The sequence below is a fragment of the Saimiri boliviensis genome, chromosome 1 (genome assembly GCF_048565385.1).
Source record: "Saimiri boliviensis isolate mSaiBol1 chromosome 1, mSaiBol1.pri, whole genome shotgun sequence".
Lineage (NCBI taxonomy): Eukaryota > Metazoa > Chordata > Mammalia > Primates > Cebidae > Saimiri > Saimiri boliviensis.
In genome coordinates this window covers 295,572,274-295,594,295 of record NC_133449.1, presented here as the reverse complement: position 1 = coordinate 295,594,295, position 22,022 = coordinate 295,572,274, and the positions used below count along the sequence as shown (strand labels likewise).

The following is a 22,022-nucleotide window of genomic DNA, read 5'->3' as shown; positions in this document are numbered from 1 at the left end:
TTGTAACTAACAACACCTTGCTATTTCAGGACTTGAGGGCAATAGACAGGTGGCATCACAATCCTAATCAAGTGTAACTCCAATAGCTCAACTTCCAGGAATTTACCCTATATCATAATTGAACAAGCGGAGGATGTTAGGTCAAAGAAACTAACTTCGTATTAGTGAAAACCTGTGACCCGCACAGGTACCGAATGGGAGCTGATGAACTAAGCTCAGGAGAACCACAGATACTTGTGACATGTTGGGCACAAGCCCAGCTCTCCCACTTAGCTGTGTGACCCGAGCAGGTGCCTCAGGTCCCTCATCTGTAAGCCTCACTGATTTACTGTGGAAACTGAGGCAATACATAGAACGTGCTTAAACTGAGCATGTAAATAACATAACTGCTGTTAACATATTAATGGAACACTAAATATTAAAATTATGTGGGAGGAAATTTCTTGCATTGCCTACATGTCATGGCATCCTGTAGAATAACGCAGGTTACCAACTCATGTGTATAGTAAAAATCCCACAGTTACTCAATGTATGTGTGTGCATGTGCATCTGTGCCCAAAGAAAAATGTCTAGATGGGCGAAAATCACAATATCAACAATTTGGGCAGAAATATGGAGATTTTTGTAGCTATATTTTTCAGTTTTCTGTAATGAACCCTTCTGATTGTATACCCAAAAAGATAAAGAATGTTCTAGTTCTATGTAAAGGCGGGGCTTAATTTTTGCTTTTCCATTCTGACTCAGAGGCGGCACAGATTACCGAGAGCAGTGATACAGGCTCAGGCCATTTGAATCCGTACCGGCCTCATGGTTCAGCGGTGTCCTTGGGCATAATAAAACTCAGTGGGCCCGGAGCTGTTTGCCTGATCTGTGCCTGGAGGAAGAAGGGGATGGGGAAGAAGAGATCAGAAGCAAAGCAGGGATTGGCAACAAACTGCGTGGCAGTGGGCAGGGGTGACGGGAAGAAGCTGATCGAAATGGTTGATTCCGCCCCAGGATGGCTCTCATCGTCATTCTTTTAACCAAACCGAGGTCTTTGAGAGGAAGGGATGAAGGGCCAATGGAAGAAAGAATGAGGCCAGGGTGCGTGCCGGAACCCAAGCTCCTCCGGGTGGAGAGGCCTGGAAGCCAGTGGCAGTGACAGTCACAGCATCCCTTGCCGAGTGTCAGACGTGGCCTGGAACCCTCCAGTGCTCTCACGCTGACATCAATACCAAGCTACACAGGTTCCTCAGCAACTCAGGGGATTTGAAAGTGATGGGCATTTACGACTAACAGGAATGGCAGGTGGGGTGAAAAAGAAGACCTTCCTGTGAACTCAGGGGCATGTGGCCTGTCACAGCATCGAGAGGCTTCAACACCTATTCATTGCCTGGGGACCCACTGTGGTGGTGTCATCACTGATGAGAGTCGTGATGAGATACACCAGGCAGTGCATCCATATACCCAAACTTTTACTCAAAAAACAAAACTGGTGAATACTATAGAATGTGTGACAGCTACACCTGCCCCCACTGGGCCTAGGTCCACAGACTCCCATGCTGTGGGGCTATTTCTACCAACTGCCAGATGTGCATCTGAGTCGCCCACTCCCCCTTCCCAAGGCTCAGATATCAGGATTCAAACAACCCGAGGCCAGCCAAATAACTCAGTCCCAGGATACGTAGAAGAGCCCCCAGTGCCGCACAGCCTCTATGTTTCAGAGCCCAGAAAGAGGGGACTGTGGACACCCTGGACCCACCAGGATCCAGCAAAGAGGGAGGTGAAGCTGCAGGGCTTTGGGCACACTATTGAAGCCCTGGTGCCCCAACTTCAACATGAGTAATATAAAGGAAGCCGGACCCTGCAGGGCTGGTGAGGGCCAGCTGAGTGGATGTAGGTGAAGTGTGTGGCAAAAGCCAGCGAGCCACGTGCCCACAGGGCCCTGGTGCAGCAGCCAGCAGTCAGCATCTTTATGCCGGAAAAACCAGGCAGACAGGGACTGCAGGCACCGGACCTGCCGGACAGGGGCCTACTCTTCTCTAACAGAAACTCTTCCCCTGGGTAGGAGTCCTTTTCTAGTGCTTTTGCAGAGAACAGAACTGCTAATGAGGGACCAACTTCATAAGGGGCCCGGTCCCTGACTCAGGAAATACAACCCTCCTGGGAAGCGTTCTGGACTGAGTTGTGTCCCCACAAAACTCCAGTGTCAAAGCCCTAACCCCAGGACCTGAGAATGTGACTGTATTTGGCTGTATTTGCAGACGGTCATCAAAGAAGGAAGTTAAAAATGGATCCTTTGGGCAGGTCCTAATACCACCTAACCAGTGTCCTTAGATTCCAAAGAGATTAAGACACACAGAAGAGACACCAGGGCTGTGACACACACAGAGGAGCGGCCATGTGAGGACACGGTGAGCAGGTGGCCATCTGCAGGCCAGGGAGGCCTCAGGGGAAACCCACTGTGCTGGCACTGTGATCTTGGACTTGCAGCCTCCAGAACAGTGGGAAAATAAATGTTTGTTGTGTAAACCACCCAGAATGTAGTATTTTCTTCTGACAGCCCTGGCTAGGATCTAGGCTGGTTCAGGATCAATCATAGGAGGCAAATCAATGCAGATCCCCTGGCCCCATCGTAAAGCCTGTGGCTTAACAGGTCTGAACTGGGGCCTTACCTTGCTAACCAGCCTGCCCAGGCCATTCCAACACAGGGGTCTACAGGTGGAGCCCAGCACAGGCCGCCACTAGGGCCTCAACGCCTACAGATCACAGACACAGCGCCACCTGCAGTTCATGAGAAATGCAGTTCTCAGGCCCCGCCCCCCACCACCAAGCAGGTGCAGTTTCTGGGAATCTCCTCGTGGTCTATAAGCTCGCACTGCAGGGCATCCAAGAGTGTCAGTAAACTGCTGTTCCACAGGCCCTAGGAAAGGGGTTGTAGAAAAAACTGGAATTCTACGTTTTGCTTTAGTTTTTCCTGCCTAAATGCCTGGAGAACAAATTTTCTTAGGAATATTACCAACCCTCTGGGAAAGTAATAATTGAGACACACTGTACTATATTATAAAAAATTACAAAAATAATTACATAGAATAAGCCACTTAGTTTATTGTATGCATGTCTAACTGAAATCCATGAAAACAGTTACATTTAAAACATTATTTATGCACTATACTTGAAAATGTAAAATATAATACCAATTTAAGTATTTTCCATATTAAACCGATTTTTCTTTTAAAAAAATTTTTTCCTAGTCTTTTAGCTTTCTGACACAATAAAATGGAACACAAAGAGTACAGGAAAAGAAAAATATTAGGTAGAATGTTGTAAAACTTTTAATTTACCCATCATATTTAACATTTCCAAGCCTGTTTTCCTGCGCCCCATCTGCCTGCAGAGAATGATCCCCATGGTGACATGGAGTCACCACTCTGAGAGCCAGACGACGCCGGATGGACAGAGAAGCTGCTGGAACGGCCGGGACACAGCTCCGTTTCTCCTCTAGCCCTGCTGTCCCATGAGGCCGAACAATGAGGACAGAGGGGCTGAGGGGCGGAACAGGGCCCAGTCCCATGTCAGCAGGAAGGTGGCATCAGCGCTCCAGTCCCAGCCTTAGGCAGCATCGCAGTCACAGGGGTCTTCACAGAGGGAGGTTGAGCCGGTTAAGAAGGCGGGTGATCCTCCCCCCGGATGCTTCGATACTTAGCCATGTCTTCCGGAAATACTTTAGAAAGTTCTTGAATCAACAGGCTTTTAAATTTCTACAAAGAAAACACATTTTCAAAGGAGCTCTCTACTTCAACACTCCAATAGCTATTTAAAATATGCCTTCTGGAAGTTTAAACACAGGGCCCACTAAGCAAAACAGGGCCACGGGACTGACCTGAGACTTCCACTGATCTCAGAGGAAATGACACCAATGGCAACATATGCAAAAGGAAGTGAAACTGCATGGCCCCGGGCATCACCGACAGCGGCAGGATTCTGCACTGCCCAAAGGCATCGGTGTGATAGGAGCCTGCTGCAACTGTGAGCCACATCCCTGGGGGCCCAGTGGCTATGTTCACATGGAGAGAGACGTTTCTGCTGGCCAATATAATTCTCACTCAGCTTTACTCAGCAGACCGGATCAAAACCATCACCCCTCACTTCTGATAAAGAGTACACTAGGTGCTGAAGGTGATGCTGGACCAACAACTCCTCAATCCCAAATGGACAGAGATGAGGTATGGTCACCATACCAGCAACTCTAACAAAACACCACTTCCAAGGTGTGCTGCTTACCACCAGGAGGGGATCGTCTGCAGGGGATTCTGGAAGCCCTGTGGCCTGCCTGTGAGTAGGCAGGTCTCCTTCTGACAGCTCCTCCCCTTGCTCCTCCCACTCGGCCAGAGCAGCAAAAGGCCACTGTGTGACCATCCCTGCCTGTGCACATCGGCCATGGCTGAGCACACGTGTCCCAGTCTGGCACCAGGCATCAGTGGGAACAGGACATTCATGTCCCCTGTGATCCTGGAGCTCAAGGAGCCAGCAGAGGAGACAGAGCAAACAGAAAAAATAAAAGGTAAATCTTGACCAGGATTCTCAAGAAAAGCAGCTTTAGAAAAGGCTGGTCCCAAAGGCTTCTGTGAAGAGGCAAAATCATCTGGGACTGGAGGACAGCACATGGAAGAGCTCTAGGCGGAGAAGATAGCAGGAGAAAAGAACACAAATGCAAGAGCTGGATGTATTCCAGAGCTGGAAACCAGGCCAGCGTAGACGGCCCGGAGAAGGAAGGGGCAAGTGGTGTGGGCAGGAGGAGAGGCGGGCTGGGCTCCCTGCTGTACACCGCGGTCAGTCACAGTCACGTGGCGCCGACCGACAGGAGCAGCCGTGAAGTCCAAACAAAGAAACCAAACACCAATTTGAACAACATTTGAGTCAATTTAAGAAAAAATTATTTCATGTTCAAGTGCAGAGCGTTCTCTACATCTCATCAAGGCAAAGAAAAACTAAGCAGATGATCTGGAGGATTTCATGACAGTGGATATGGTAAAAAGAAGTGTGGGGGGCAGAAGCTGAATGAAGAGAAAAATCAACACTCAAGAATCCTCTAATCCAAAGAACTAGGACTACAGGCGAAGCCTTCAACAGTAGGAATTACTACAGAAATAGAAAGTATCAATGCAATAAAAGTGCATCTTAAAAAAATGAAAACAATCACAGCCAGTGAGAACTACCAATCACAAAAATTACCCTAGATTTTCTTAAGAGTAAGATTAGTGTATGTTTTTAATGCTGCTACACAGATCACTCACATCTAATTTTACTTACTGCCTATTACACAATTCAGAAATCCCAATGTGTAAAATTACGAAATAGTCAATATTCTAGCAAGTATGGAAAAAAAATGACAGTCTCTTAACCAAATTTCACTGAGAAGGCATCTCTTTCCAGTGTATTCCTGACACTCCTTAGAGTCTTACCTTCATGGTGTCAATCTTGCCTTTAACTTGCTCATTTTTAGCTAGAGCCCTCTCCAGGCACTCTTTGGTGTAGAGTTGGGGGTTTCGACCTTGATCTATATATCTGAAAACACGAAACACTTCAATTAGCATTCCCATATTCCCATGACTGACACCTATTCTCTCAGCTTTCTGAAAGATATGGGGGAAAAATGGTCAGGTATATATAACTGCACATGGCCTTGTTTAGACAAAACTGAGTCTAGGAACCAGGGGAATTAAGATTCCTTCATTTACATAAGTACAGTTAATCTGATCTCATTATGTCTGATAATATGAACAGCTCATCAAATCAACTAATCATCACTTATAAACCAAAGCACACTCACAAGCCGTATCACTTTATATTTGTTTAGCGTTTGCACTTTTCAAAGTCCATTCATGCTATTAGTACCTTCTGATTCTTATAACAACCTGTATGGTAAGGCAACTCTTGACAAAAGAAGAAACTAAGTGAGCGCCAGGGGTTCAGGCCTGGGTGACACAGGGGAACCCCGCTACGACGCAGCCTCCACTCCACGTCAGCCCTGAGGCTTGGCAAACGCTCTGTGGAGGAGCGTAAGGGGAAAGGAAAGGAGAGCTACCGTCCCGGTAGCGACGGCCCCAGGATCATTTTATAAACCATCCCACTGCTTTAAAAAGAAGAGGGGGCTTCTTTTTAAAGCAGTGGGATGGTTTGTAAAATGATACCACTTCACTAAATATACTACTTCATTCAATACACCTAAGTAGTTTAAATATAGCACAGACATTCTGGCCAATTATGTCTAAACAGTATAAAGCTGTTACTTAGAATTTCTGACACTTCCCCCAGAAATTATCTTCATTATCCTAAAGACTTAATTAAGCATACTGCCTAGATCAGTATCTAAATTTCACCAAGAGCAGGCCACCTGCCTATTTCTGTACACTAAAGAAATCTTATCATTCAACTAAATTGAATCATTCATTATTTAAAACAAAAACAAAAACTGAAAACGAACTCTACTTTAGCTTTTTTTATAACTGAGGCCAAAAATACAAAATCACTTGAGAATGAAGATATCATTAGGTTACTGATGCTATAAAAAACAGTAGGCTTGACAGATAGCAAAAGACAAAAACATGGCAAGTTCTAGAAATTCTATTTCATTTCAGTGTTTTTGAAATAATATAAGGTAGCAAATTATGGTTAATTCTAAACAAAATCTATCCATTTCTCAAGAAAACCTGACAGGCTCACAGGATAAGGTTGACCATGTCACCTGACAGCCTGACAGCCGTTTCTTCAACACCATGGACATCCTGCTCAGACCTGGCTCTTTTAAGACCCAAGGGTGGAACCCACTCCTGACCATATACAAAGTCCTGGGTACAAGGGCCGAGCTCTTTTCATCTCAGCTAAAGACACAGTTGGTGTGTATGAAAACGTATATGCTGAAAAGGCCACTTGGGGACCTGGAAATTCTGTCTACATTGGGTAGACATCGGCAGCCGGTTTGCAGATGAACCCCCAGCATCTGCTCTGTATTAGGGCTCACTGGCATCCTCCTCCTGAGACCTCAGGTCAACCTCATCCACCCCTGGGCCCAGCACTTCCTTCTGCCCTGAAGCAATCTGTTCTGATCAGTCTCCATTTGTTCAGCTTCAGAAGACACAAGGAGTTACTTGCCACTTGTCACTCGGTGCACCCCCTGCATTCATAACCAGAGGAGCACACAGGACAGTGCATTCCGGGACTCAAGCAGAAAGCCAAAGCCAAGAGTACTCTCAGGCGTAAAACCTTCACTCCCACCTGAAGTCAGACGTCTCAGCGGTGCCCACTGAGCACAGGTAGGGAACATGTGGTGAAGTCATCAGCAGGTGGACAGAAGATCAGAAACCAAGAAAACCATCTCTGTACCTGCCCTGTCTCTGTAGGCTGCTGCTGCACTATAACTAGAACTTGTATCTCCGACCTTTTGGAATGGAAAACAACCACAATTTTTCCCCTTTACTGCTCAAGGAAATCTAGTGATTTACATTTGCAGTTTCGCTGCAAGAAATACTAAAACGTTCTTGCTGTTCTGGGCCAGCACCAGGAGGGAGAGGCTGCTTTGCACTGGTCAAGAAAGTGTGAGTCCGGGGGTTTCGTCTTAACTCTGACACTTATTAGGTAAACAACCTGTTGCAATTACTTATCAGCTCCTTCACGTGTGAAATCAGAGATGTGACTAAACCAATGGGATAAAACCTGGATTTCAAAAACCTAAAAAGCTTATTCCTGTATGTGTTCTCAGGACTATTACTGAGATAGGTGCACGCAACTCTCCCACAGAAAACAGTGAACAGCCTCCCAAACATACTTGGAATAAGAACCCTTTCTTTCCTCCTTCGACAGAGCAGATATTTCCATCTCTCAGAACTAGCACTTCACAGGCAGTTTGGGAACATCAAACCAGACTGCTTTTCAGGCTGCTTCTGGTTGCCATTTTTAAAAAAAATGTATACAGTAATATAGTCCTCATAAGACTTTTCACCTCTTAAGGAAAAAAGGAAGTTATGTGACTGTTCTTTAGCCTAAGCAGGACTTTGAAAACCTACGATGTTTTTCATGTATTTAATAAGCCTTTATTTATATGTAACTTTTTTCAACAATACAATATTAAGGAAATTCTTTTTTTAGTTTTGTAATCTATTAAAGTGTTAAGTTCCATGAGGACAAGTATTTTTGTCTACTTTTTTGCCACTGGCACATCCCCAGCACCTAGGCTGTGCCTACCACACAGCAGGCCCTCAAACGTCAGTGACCAAGAAGTCATGATACCACACCACAACTGAACAAGATTTATACCCAAGACTAACATCAAGAATGTTACTTACTCAAAAACTTCTAACGGTACAGTAATATCATGAAGCTGCTGTCTGCACTTATCAATATCCTGTAAGCCAGTAACGATAAAATTCCTGGGGGAAAGGCAAAAACACAGTCGTCCGGTTAGTTTCACTTAATAAGCCCCACCCACAGAGCTACCACCCATAGAGCTACCCAGCCAAGTGGGGCTCCACACAAGCTCTCCTCACACTTGTGCGGGTTATACAAGGCCCTGACCTCTTTGGTTAGCTACAGGATTCCTAGGACATCTTTAGAGTTACAAGATACTCTTTTTTTTTTTTTTTTGAGACGGAGTTTCGCTCTTGTTACCCAGGCTGGAGTGCAATGGCGCGATCTCGGCTCACCGCAACCTCCGCCTCCTGGGTTCAGGCAATTCTCCTGCCTCAGCCTCCTGAGTAGCTGGGATTATAGGCACGCGCCACCATGCCCAGCTAATTTCTTGTATTTTTAGTAGAGACGGGGTTTCACCATGTTGACCAGGTTGGTCTCGATCTCTCGACCTTGTGATCCACCCGCCTCGGCCTCCCAAAGTACTGGGATTACAGGCTTGAGCCACCGCGCCCGGCCTACAAGATACTCTTAAATGTTTGTTACTTCCCTTCTAAACTAGAAATTGCCAGTAACGAGGATTGAGAGGGAACCTGATGAAAAATATGAACTTTCTCTCAAAAGCAATGACCTGACTGGGCATATGACTGTGTGAGGTATCAGCGAACACACGGCAGCTGATTATACTCAAAGTCTGAGCGAAAGCAAGCCATCCACCAGCCCGCTGGCCTGGCTATTGCCACAACACTGGGTATGGAACCTCGGCTGCAATATTTTGCATGTCCGTGCCCCATTTAAAGCCCTTCTCGAAAGTCCTGCACTTTCATTTGCCTTTTCTCCATCCCAGGGCCTAGTGCCACGATCAGCACAAGGCTGTTGCCAAAATATAATAATAATTAATAAACATTCTGTAACCTTCCTCAGCACCACCTCCCCCCAGTTCCTCCACTGTCAGGCCTCTGCAGCAGGTGGCTTCGGAATGTCACCTTCTGAGGCGAAGTTTAGGGCGCGCACTCACTGCGGAGCCTGCCTCCCCTCAGGGGACAGGGACTCAACTCCGAGAAGGGCTCCAGGAGGAAAGGCTGGGAGGGGTCACACATGAGAGGGGAGATGCTAGAACAGAAAGCATGATTCCCTTGACAGGGAAACGGAAAGTACATCATCCGGCCATGATTATGTCTCCAAACGGGCCCCAAAAAGGTTCCTCCAACCAAGCTGGAAAGGAGACGGTTGGCAACAGGCGGCAGCGCGGGTCCCGCCCTCTGAACACAGCCAGGAAAGACGCCCCGGGCTCCGGGACCAGACCGGGGGGCTGGTCGGGCAGGAGCAGCGGTCGGGCTCGGCTCCGCCTCCCTCGATCCCCGCTCCCCGAGCACACGCTGCCAGGCCAGGCCATGGGGAGACGCCGGCAGCCTCGGGCCGCCACTCACAGCTTCTGGTTGAGTCCGGCCTGGCTGCTGGGCTGGAAGTCACTGACGATGATGCCGAGCTGCCGAATGTTCTCCACGAACTTCTCCAGGTGCTCCTCTAGGTGGTCAAACTTCTCCGCCATCGCCTTGGCCCGACCCCCGCCGCACAGCCTCAGCCAGCAGAGCAGCAGGTGTGGCCCTACGCTCCCGCTTCCTGCTTCCGTCCGGACAGATACCACTTCCGTTTCCTCTGGGAGCGCGTGGGCGAGCTGTTGGGGGCGGAGCCTGGTTGTCGGAACGGGCTCGTTGGGGGCGAGGCCTAAGGGCAAGAGTGGAGGGCATGAGGGCGGGGCGGGGAGGGCCTAAGGTCGGGGAGGGGAGGGGCCTAAGGACAGGAGGGGAGGATCTAGGGGCGGAGAGGGGAGGGGCCTACGGGCGGGGCGGGGCGGGGAGGGGAGAGAAAGGGAGGGGCCTAAGGGCCGGGAGGGGCCTAAGGGCCGGGCGGGGCGGGCTTTCGGGGATGCGGTCTGGATACAGAGCAGGCTTCCGCGCGCAGCGGGGCGAGTGCTTACACTCACATCAGACCTGCCTCGGTCGTGGCAGAAGTTGAAGACTTCGTGCAATGGAGCATCTTCAAGCAACACACACTTGGATGAAAATCCTAAAGTTTGTATGAAGGACCAATAACGGTAGTCTCCCTGACCCTCTGCCAGAACGCTAGGGAACAGCGCGGGCCTCCCTCCTTTCCTCTTAGGTGTAGTCGGCGCCGCCTCCCCTGGCTCCTGCCGCTAACCCTGCTTCCCAGACCCCTGCTGCCTTCCTAGGTAAGGCCCTCACCTCCTCAGGCCAATTCTGACCCAACAGCGCCCTATGGGGTTGCCCTGTCGCTGAAAAAACCTCCCCTCCTTCACAAAACTTTTAGTAAACTGCCGTTTATCCATTGAAATTCAGTTTTGATCATCTCACTCTTACGCTTAAGAAACTTTTCTGCCTGATTTCCTATGGTATCTGACATCTCCCCCAGCCTGTTTAAATTACTCAAGTGATTTCTTCTTTTACTGAATATATTTGTGGCCTGTACTTTTCAGTGCAAAGTGAAGGAACTCCTTTGCTAGATAATCTCCAAAGCCTCTCCCAGCTGTGACCAGAAATGGAAACCAAGAGAAGGTAAGTGACTTGCCAAACACGGAATCAGGGCACTCCAGCTGGTATGGTAGGCTGGGCTGATACACGGAAATGTTACATAAAATACTTCTCTCCTGGTTTAAAACAATTAACTTTAGGGAATTATAAAACAAAGTGGAGGCTGGGCGCCGTGGCTTACACCTGTAGTCCCAGCACTTTGGGAGGCCAAAGCTGAGGTAAGGAATTGGAGACCAGCCTAACCAGTATGGCAAAACCCCGCCTCCATCTCTACCAAAAATTCAAAAATCAGCCTGCGCCTGTAGTCTCAGCTACACAGGAGGCTAAGACAGGAGAATTGCTTCAACCTATGAGACAGAGGTTACAATAACCTGAGATTGTACCATTGCATTCCAGCCTGGGCAACAGAGCGAGGAGACTCTGTCTCAAAAAAAAAAAAAAAAAAAAAAAAAAGGTAGAAATAAAAAAAATTTAAAGTTATTGGGGAGGGGTAGAGGCATAGAGTGAACAGCCTTACTCAATTTTCATAAGTAAGAAAGAGATAGATAATCGATGGAACTTAGCCTTTGGTAAGCATGTATTTTAAAAATTTAAGGGTATCTCTTTGCTAGTATATATAATTCTCAAACTAGTAGAGAGGCGGAAAGGAGTAAAGAAAATACAGTCAACCCAATAGAAGTCAAGAAAAGGGGGGGATAAAGAAGCAAAGAACAAGTATGCAAAATGAAATGCACAAAATAAAATGCAAGAATTAAAGGACCACAACTCAACAGCCAAAAAAAAAAAAAAAAGAAAAAGAAACAGTTTTTAAATAGGCAAAGGACCTGAACAGATACTATTCAAAAGAAGATACAAAAATGACCAGCATACATGCTCAGCATCACATATCATCAGGGAAATACAAATTAAAAGCACAATGAAATATCACCTTACACTGTTAGAAGGGCTATAACCAAAAAAAAAAAAAACAAAGAAAATGAATGTTGGTGAGAACATGGAGAAAAGGGAACCCTTGTCCACTGTTGGTGGGAATGTAAATTAATGCAGCCCTAATGGAAAATAGTATGGAGGTTTCTCAAAATTCTAAAAATGAGATCGCCATGTGATCCAGCAGTCCTGCTTCTGAGTATATACTATGAACCCCGAATATCTGAGACAGGTCTTAGTTAATTTAAAAGTTTATTTTGCCAGGGTTGAGGATGCACACCCATGACACAGCCTCAGGAGGTCCTGACCACATGGGCCCAAGGTGGTCAGGGCACAAGCTTTGTTTTATACATTTTAGGGAAACATGAGACATCAATCGATATATGTAAGGTGAACATTGGTTCCATCCATAAAGGCAGGACAACTCAAAGCTGGGAGGTGCCTTCCAGGTCACTGGTAGGTAAGAGACAAATGGCTACGTTCTTTTGCGTTTCTGATTTGCCTTTCCAAAGGAGGCAATTACATGTGTATCTATCTAAGTGAGCAGGGGAATGACTGGATAGGATGGGAGGCAGGTTGGCCCAAAGCACATTCCAGCATGACTTTTCCCTTTAGTTTAATGATTTGGGGGCCCCAAATTTTATTTTCCTTTCACAATACCCAAAGGAATTGAAATCACTATGTCAAAGAGATATCTGTGTTTCCAGAAAGAGGTTCCAATCCAGACCCCAAGAGAAGGTACTTGGATCTCACACAAGAAAGAATGCAGGATGAGTCCATATGTAAAGTAAAAGCAAGTGTATTTGTAAAATAAAGAAATAAAGAATGGCTACTCCATAGGCAGAGTGCTCCAAGAACTACTGGTTGCACACTTTTATGGTTATTTCTTGATTGTATGCTAAACAAGTAACAGATTATTTATGCCTCCCCTTTTTAGACCGTGCAGGGTCACTCCCTGACAGGCCACCATGTTTGCAACTTTGCGGTGCTGGTGGGAGCATAGCAGTGAGAACGTTGCCATCTTGGTTTTGGTAGGTTTTAGCTGGCTTCTTTACTGCAAACTGTCTTATCAGCAAGGTCTTTATGACCTGTCTTTGGTGCTGACCTCCTATCTCATCTTGTGACTTAGAATGCCTAACCATCTGGGAATGCAGCCCAGTAGGTCTCAGCCTTATTTTACCCAGCTCCTATTAAAGATGGAGTTGCTCTGGTTCAAATGCCCCTGACATCTGTACTCTATAAAAATAGACAATTATTATTTGTTAATTAAAAATAAAATTAGACCGGACATGGTGGCTCACGCCTGTCATCCCAGCACTTTGGGAGGCTGAGACAGGCGGATCACGAGGTCAAGAGATTGAGACTATCCTGGTCAACATAGTGAAACGCCATCTCTACTAAAAATACAAAAATTAGCTGTGCATGGTGGTGCACACCTGTAGTTCCAGCTACTCGGGACACTGAGGCAGGAGAATCACTTGAACCTTGGAGGCAGAGGTTGAAGTGAGCTGAGATCATGCCGCTGCACTCCAGCCTGGAGACAGAGCAAGACTCCATCTCAAAAAAAAAAAAAAAAATTAAACTTAATTAAATAATAAAATTAAATAAAAGTGTATCATGAACTGCATTTCCTGTCATTAAATATGTGTCTTCCCCACTAAAAACATACCTTAGTGAACATAATAAATGTTAACACATGTAACTGTTTGTTCAAAGGATAGACTCTCAGATTAGAATCAAATTGAAAGTGTTTTGTTCTTTTAATCTAGCTATGTTACTTTTCAAAGGCACGCCTAAAACCAGCTTATGGACAGGTGGAAAATAAAGAGGTGAGATAGAATAATATATGGCAGGCAACCAAAAGAAAGTTGTTAATGCATATAAAAATTGATAAGGAAACATAAAAAGATGCTTTTAATGATAAAAAGGAGACTCATTAAGGATGCGATACTATTAGCCTTTAAGCAACTGACAACATAGTTCCATAATATCTAGCACAAAAATTGACAAAATATGAGGAAAAATTCCAAACCCATAATTATTACAGGGGCTTTGGACTACCTCTGTCAGAAAACAATAAATCAAGTAGGCCAAAATGCATATGCAGAATGTGGAAGATGTAAGTAATATGGTTAAGAATTGTGATCTGTGAAAAACAGTGAACCCTGAAGAATGGATTGTTTCCAAGCACATTGGAAATACTTGACCATTCACTAGAGACCACACAGAAAGTTTCAGCAAACTCAAATTCTATCACACAGACCAGATTTTCTGGCCTCAATCTAATTACGGTAGAAATCTACGAATTTATTCATTTTCTACACATATGTACACATTTGAAAATCAAAACACACTCTCTAAATAATTCATGAGTGTACATACATCTGAGCATAGGCAAGACCCGAATATGTCTGTTGTCCTTGTGTGATTGTTAATAGCACTCTTCCACTCAATGTCAAACTTGTCGCAGTTTGGTTGATACATTATGTGGACATTCTATTTAAAAGGAAAATTATAAAGCATTTGGAATTAAATGACAAGAATTACTTGTCAAACTTTTGCTTTGTTCCTAAAGTAATAATTTGAGGGAAAATAGCCTGGAAATAATAAACTATGGTTTCAACTCAAAGAATAGGAATAAAAAGAATCGAAAGGGAAATCACAGGCACCAAAAATACATTAAAGGAGTGACAGAAGTAAGGACAGACACTGATGAAAATGAAAACTATTGCATTAGTTTTCTGTGTCGCTGCTTTAGAAGCTGGAAAGATAAAGATGAAGAAAAGTTGATTGTTGAAAAGATGAGTCACATAGATAGGCTTCTGGCAAGTCTCATCAGGAAAGAAGAAAAGAAAGGCGCTAGAAGGGTAAAATACACAGTATTATAAAGGAGTGAGGGTGAAACATATGTTCATAATTTTGAAAGCCTGGAAGATATAAACAATTTTCTAGGAAACTACCAAAATTAACTTAAGAAAAATAAAAAATTAGAATAGCTCCTAGCCTTTCAATAAACTGGTCAGTCGGCAAAAATCTCTTTCAAACAAAGAAAAGACATAAGCTCTGACAGTATTTTACATTAACTGTTTAAAAATCAAACATTAAAAAATAATTTCAAACTTACCCAGATACTTTCAGAGACTAGAAAAAGAAGAAATACATCCCAGCTCATTTTGAAAGAGCAGTTTAACTTTTATATGAAAATCATCAAGGACAATCCCAGAAAATAGAGGTCAATCTTGTTCATGAAAGTAGATACCAAGGACTTAAATGAGACGTTAGCAGAATTGGATCAATTGTCATGCATCAAGTATCTATTGGGGCATATCAAACCACCCTGAAACTTAGTGGCTTAAAACAACCTCAGTCCTTCATTTCACTCACAAATCTGCAAAGTGGGCTGTTCATGGCACTCACAGCTTCTCTGTGCTCCGTGTCAGATGGGCTGGGGTGTCTACACTGGAGGCTAAAGGACCAACTTTTACAATGGCCCACTCAGCTGGGCTGTGGGCTGGCGACCACACTTTCCCTCCACATGGGTGCCTCCGTGGGATTTGGGAGCTTCCTCCCTGATGGTGGCAGGGTGCCAAGAGCACAGAGCTCAGGAGAAGCAGGTGAAAGCAACACCACCTCTTATGACCTTGCCTCGGAAGTCCCCTGACAGCCAGGGCACCTTTAGATCCCCAGGGAGGGAACATAACCCGTCCTCCCAGTAGAAGAAGTAAGAAGTCACATTGCTAGATGCACAGGTGAGATGAGAGACCTTGTTGAAGCTGTGAACTCCAAGTATCTGAGACAGATTTCAGTCAATTGAGGAAGTTTATTTTGCCCAACTTAAAGACACATACCTGTGACACAGCCTCGGGAGGTCCTGACCACATGGGCCCAAGGGCACAGCTTGGTTTTATACAGTTTAGAGAGACAGGAGACATCAATCAATATACGTATGTACGTTGGTTCATCCAGAAAAGTGGGACAACTAGAGGCAGGCAGGGGGCTTCTAGGTTCTAGGCAGGTAAGAGACGCATGGTTGCATTCTTTTATGTTTCTGATTAGCCTTTCCAAAGGAGGCAATCAGATATGCATTTACCTCAGTGAGCAGAGACATGACTTTGAGTTCTGTCTGTCCTTTGTCCAGGAGAAAATGCCTTATGAAGAAGTTATGTTTCTTTTTTATCTTAGTAGCTATCATTTTTAGGAAAAGAATGGGAGGCAGGTTTGCCCTTAGCAGTTCTCAGCTTGGCTTGTCCCTTTGGCTTAGTGTTTTTGGGGTCCCAAGATTTCTTTTCCTTTCACAAAGCTGTTTTTGAAAAATACAACTTGTCACCCATCATCACATCGGGAAAAAAATTAGGGTCCATTGTGCCTTTCCTAGGATTGCATGAATTATGAAATATCGTCAAATCCATTAATGTAACAATTTGTTTAAAGGAGATAAAATATCTCAGGTAGATTTTTTAAGCAGACATTGGATATTAATAAAATTGAGCTCAAACCATGATTTAAAAATAAAAAATAAACCTCTGAGAAAAGTAAAAATAGAAAAGCACTTTCTAAACCCGATGAAGGCTGTTTCATCTACTAAGGACACAGAGAAAGCATCAGACTCAATAATGAAACTTCAGAAACTTGTTTGTTGAAGTCCTGGACCCAGCGAGAACCGTCACGGTCGCCGCAGAGCAGACACTGGAGGTGCAGACGCAGTCCCCGGAGTAGCACTCGGCTGGATCCGGGTCCTCCCTCTCATCTGCCTTTTGTGACATTTTTGTGCCTCCTGAAATATCATTAACATTCCCGGGTATTTTATGCTTTAGTTTCCCAGCTATATTTTCCGCATTCGAGGACAGGAATCTAATCTTACAGATGCCCTAGAGTCCCAGACCTAGGAACTAGCTCAATAAACAGCTTTGGGCAATCAGAAGGCTGAGGAGAAAGGAGACAGGGAGCGACAGAAAGAAACCCAAGGCTGCCTGTTTTCTCGGATGTAGCTCCCTGGGAAGTCCTCCTCTTCTGTGGGCTGGAGCCTAGCAGCCCTGGGCTTGCCAAATCACGTAGAAAACCGGGTGCTTCTGTGGGTCTGCGGGAGTTGTTTCTGCTGCTTCCTGCACGGGTTGACAGAGCAGTGCAAGGCTAACCAGGGCTGCTCCCCAGCGCCGCCGCCCTCACCCTCCTCCGCCCCGCCTGGTTACTTCTGTCTGTGTCCGTGATCATCAGGCCCTTTGTATTTGTTCCATAGGGCGCGGTAACAGAACACCACAAACCAGTGACTTACACCACAGGAATTCATCAGCCTGAGAGCAAGGTGCCCGCAGCGCTGGTGTCCTCGGAGGCCGCGCGGGAGAACCTGCTCCGGGCCTCTCTGCCGGCTGCTGGTGGTTGCGGGCCGCGGTTGCTGTTCCTTGCCCGGCAGAAGCATCGTTGGTCTCTGCCTCCAGCTGCACGCGGTGCTCTCCCTGTGTGCAAATTTCTCCTTTCCGTGAGGACACCAGTCGGGTTGGAGTGGAGCCCACCCGGGTGGCATCATTGTCACGGAATTACCTCTGTGAAGACGCTATCTCCAAATCACGTTCCATTCTGAGGCACTGGGAATCAGGACTCCAACGTATCTTTTTTGAGGGGACTCAGCCCAACCTTAACCCCCCTCCTTCCCTGCCCTGGATCGGCCGCACTTGCTGTCTGTATTGTGATCACGAGGTGGTTAATTCAGGACCACGCCTGGAGTGTAATGATGGCATTAGTCCCTGTGATTAACCATCGGCTCCAGTGTCTAAAGCACTCATCCCCCAGTTGTCCAAAATGTCTGCTCCAGTGACGATTGTTCTCTGTTGAAACCAACAGCATCCCAAACCCACTTAAACCTACATTGAAATCTCCCTTTTATTCACACAGCTAAGTCATGGCTGCCTTCCCTTTATTTAGCAAAGTAAATACTGTTGGTTTGTTTGTAAGAAACGTTTTAATATTTCAACACTCCAGGCTCCAAATGTAAATGAAATTAGGTTGGAAAATTCCAGTAAGTCAAAAGGTCAGCCTGCTAGGAAGGCCTGTGCAGAATGCCTACAGAGCATTGCTGACTACAGATCCTGTCCGCTTGCTTCCCTCCGAAGGCGACACGAGCTGCCACTAGGAAATTTCCTTACTTCTGATACTTTGTGACCTTGAAATCTGAAGGCCGTTTTTTCCCTTCTTCTTTTCCATTTTTTTTTTCTTTATTCACACTATTATTGCTCCATCAGCACCCAAAGCCCTTAGTGGTGTCATTTGGAACACGTTTTGCCATTCATTCTAATTTATTCTAACAGCCAGATTCTGCTTAAGTTTAAAAAAAAAAATGCAGCTATCCTACCAAGAGGATGGAACAGCTGGTTTCTGCTTTGCACTTTGAAGATTTTCAGCACATTAGTAGTTCTAGCAGAAGGGAAGATTTCCAACTCTGTTGCTTTGATGATGATGGTGATGATGATGATGGTGGCCATGATCATACCGATGACAGTATCTGCCATTTTGGAGCATATTTTACAGATTATAGACTGGCTCATTTATTCTTCATAACCCTAAAGGAAGCTGCTATAATTTGCACCATATATGGTCAAATGTAAGCCAAAAAAGTTTCCCTACACACCGAATTGGGAGACAGAATAATTCCATCTGATAGAAAACACTGACATGGTTTTTCCTCAAGAGCTACTTTGACACATGAATATTCAAATAAATTTGGTTTCCCGTTCATTCTATTAGATTCACATACCAATGAGAGTGCCTGACTTGTGCAATTAAAAAAAAGAAATGTATCTTTTTTTTTTTTACACTAACAAGCACTGAGAAGCAGATTTCCCTTCTTTTATTTTCCTTTCTATGCAATATTTGAAGCTCTACCTGGAATTCTGTGTGATGCATGTGATCAAATTTTAAAAAGCAAAAAGATGAGGTTACACTAATACAGACTGGCATGTGACTGAATCAGCAAATGGAAGTATCCAGTTGACTTTCACCATGTGGATTGTTGTTGTTGTTGTTGTTGTTGTTGTTGTTTACAAATGGTCACAAGCTCAAAAGAGAGGGCAGGACAGCATTACAGAAATAGGGATAAGGTAAGACACCTAACTCTTTAGCAAATTATACACACAAGCATAGAAATGCAAACATTTTTAGACTGCGTAGCAACTTCGCCCTCCTGGGTCTTTCGGCACACTGTGCAAGTCCTGCTATCTCACAGCCCTTGTAAAAATTAATGACATTCAGCTGAAGTCTGAGTTTGTCTTAAACACTCCAAAGAGAAGTGAGCAATGCTCAAATATGCTCTTCTCATTGTGGCTGACCCAGAAAACAAAGTCTTACCTTGCGGAAAATCATGGTGCATGCGGGCCTGGAACACCTGCTCTGATGCTGATCAAGAAAGGCAGATAACGAGGAGGCTGTCCAGCAGAATGCCTCTGAAATAAGCAAAAAGAAAGCAGCGTTTTCAGAAACCTAAATAAGGATATATGAAAATTCTTCGTTATGGAGGATGGAAGCTCAGAGGGGACATCACCAACATCTGCACAACTTTGAACGAAGACCTGGCTATTAACAGCCAAGACAGGAGAACTGGGCTCACCTCCTTCACTTTCTAGAAGGTGACTGTAGTGTTGCTAGTCCACGTCCTCTGAGGAGCCGATCCAAAGATGGGATTAGACATGCAAGAACTTTCTTAGAAGAAATACATGTGAGAGAAAAAGGGAACCAGCACAGCTGGAAGAACTATCAGAACAAAATGCAGGTCTGATGCCAAAAGAAGGAAGGGAGAGAGGTGGGGAAGGAAGGAAGGAGGGAGGGTAAAAACAAAGGGACGCTTGAAGCATCTTAGACCGTGGTGCGGTTCTAAGGAGGGCTTGGTAAGACCGCTGAGAAGCCCTCAAACCAAAATCCCTCACCAGCCGAGTCCCCAGGAATGGAAAAGCCTTAGCATTCTCGCTTCACTCACTCAGTCATTGGCTGAGCAGCCGTGGAAGCGAAAAGCTCAACAGATTTCAATGTAGAGCATTAGGGCCCGTGGTTAATTCTGCCCCTGCCATCAGAGATCTGAAGGATGCATTCTTGTGGGTGCCGCATTAGAATAAACAACAATAATGATGAGGATGAGGATGATGCCATTGATTGACAACCTGTTATTCAAACCCAAGGATTGTGCTAGGTATTTTACATCTATTAAATATAATTAACAAAAGCAACCTGCCCAGGCTGGGTATGATTGCTTCCCATTTTCTCATAAAGAAATTGGGGCCGGGCACGGTGGCTCAAGCCTGTAATCGCAGCACTTTGGGAGGCCGAGGCTGGTGGATCACGAGGTCAAGAGATCGAGACCATCCTGGTCAACATGGTGAAACCCCGTCTCTACTAAAAATACAAAAAATTAGCTGGGCATGGTGGTGCGTGCCTGTAATCCCAGCTACTCAGGAGGCTGAGGCAGGAGAATTGCTTGAACCCAGGAGGCGGAGGTTGCGGTGAGCCGAGATCGCGCCATTGCACTCCAGCCTGGGTAACAAGAGCGAAACTCCGTCTCAAAAAAAAAAAAGAAAGAAAGAAATTGGAACTTGGGTGAATATTTTGGCAAGAAAGCGTGTAGAGATGACTATCTGATCCTTTAGGCTTCACATTCTTACCACGACAAACAAATGAGAGAATTTTTGGCTCTGCAGTAAGAAATAACAAGTTCACTGAACTTACTAAGACAAAATGTTGAGTGTTGGTTGGGGTGGTGTTTTTACAGTATAAATACATGCAGCACTCATTCGACTTAACTCATAAATGACAATGTTTGAAACCAGAGCCATTGCCCTTTCCCACCAAGGAACTCGTGATGACCACACCGAGCCCTCGGTGACCCCAACTGGCATTTCTTATGTCCTCCTGGAGCTCAGGTATGGCCTGGAAGGGATACAGCCACAGTACTTCTTTGTATATAACTCTGGGCCATTTCTAGAATTGCCTTGGTCCTCAGTGACATAGAGGCCTGCAGGGCACCCCCCACCCAGCATAGAAAAAAAGAAAACTCTTAAGTTCCTTCATGAAAAATTTGGGTCGCCTAGCTCACCCTGAAAAATAAACAACTGAATATAAACAAAAAGATAATAATAGCTTAATACAGTAGCCAAGAAAGTTAGTCAAGAGACGTGTTATTCCCTATAAAAACTGAAAATAACATCTTAACATGTGTCCGTGAGTTATTTTTCAAAAACCTGAACCCCCATACAAAGACTTGCTAACACATAGACCTCAAGTAAAGGGAAACTAAGAACTAAACTCCGATGACTGTTCGTTGTTCTAAATTTCTTCATGAGGGGCATGGGGGATGTCATATCCACAAGCTAGAGCTATCAGTTTGGTGCAAAAGTAATTGCAGTTTTTGCTGTTACTTTTCAACGGCAAAAACCTCAATTTTACACCAACCTAATAAAATTGTTTTCTGTTGATCACACATTTTTAAACAAAGCTTTGCCTCCTTAGTCAATCACAAATCAGAAATCTTTAAATCCGCCTATAACCTGTAAGCCCCCAACTTCAAGTTGTCCTACCTTTTGGTCAAACCAATGTGTAGTCTCCATATATGAATTTATGACTTTGCTTGTAACCTCTGCCTCCGCGGTGTTCAAATGCTAAAAACCCTTGCCTGTGAGCCATCTGGGAGTTTGAGTCTTAAACATGAGATGCCTGATTCTCCTCACTTGGGGCACTACATAAACGCCTCACGTTCTCTCACTACTATCCCAACATCAACCTTTGACTTCACTGCGCGGAGTGAGCAGATCCCAGCTGGATCCACTTACATTTGATTTGGCCTCCTGGGAATAGAAGAACTGTGCCTATTGCCATGTGGAGCATCTAGCATGGCACCTGGAATGTAGAGGCGTTTGGAAACATGGCTTCCTTCTGTCAGTTTCTACCCAAGATGCACCAAGCCAAGCTCTCCTTTCTGTGCTATAAATTGGCTCTTTCTTCCAAAAAAAGTGTATTTGATGATGTCATTTCTCAACCTAAAACCTCTTGACATTACCCAGCTGTCTACACCTATCATGTAGGTGTAGACACCTGGGACATCCCTGCCCCCCATGATTCAATTACCTCCCACTGAGCCCCTCTCAGGACACATGTGGGGATTAGGGGAATTGCAATAGGTGC

At 45.1% G+C, this 22,022-nt stretch overlaps 1 protein-coding gene across 1 annotated transcript; it reads right to left on the bottom strand.

The window, feature by feature from the left end:
* Positions 1–3,022: 3,022 nt before the first annotated feature.
* Positions 3,023–10,035, bottom strand: MED10 (mediator complex subunit 10). Its single transcript, XM_003932510.4, has 4 exons — positions 9,816–10,035; positions 8,325–8,408; positions 5,445–5,547; positions 3,023–3,740 (listed from the first exon to the last, which is right to left on the bottom strand). Exons 1-4 carry the CDS (start codon positions 9,935–9,937, stop codon positions 3,642–3,644), a joined length of 408 nt encoding a protein of 135 aa, XP_003932559.1. The 5' UTR covers positions 9,938–10,035; the 3' UTR covers positions 3,023–3,641.
* Between the last annotated feature and the right edge of the window lie 11,987 nt (positions 10,036–22,022).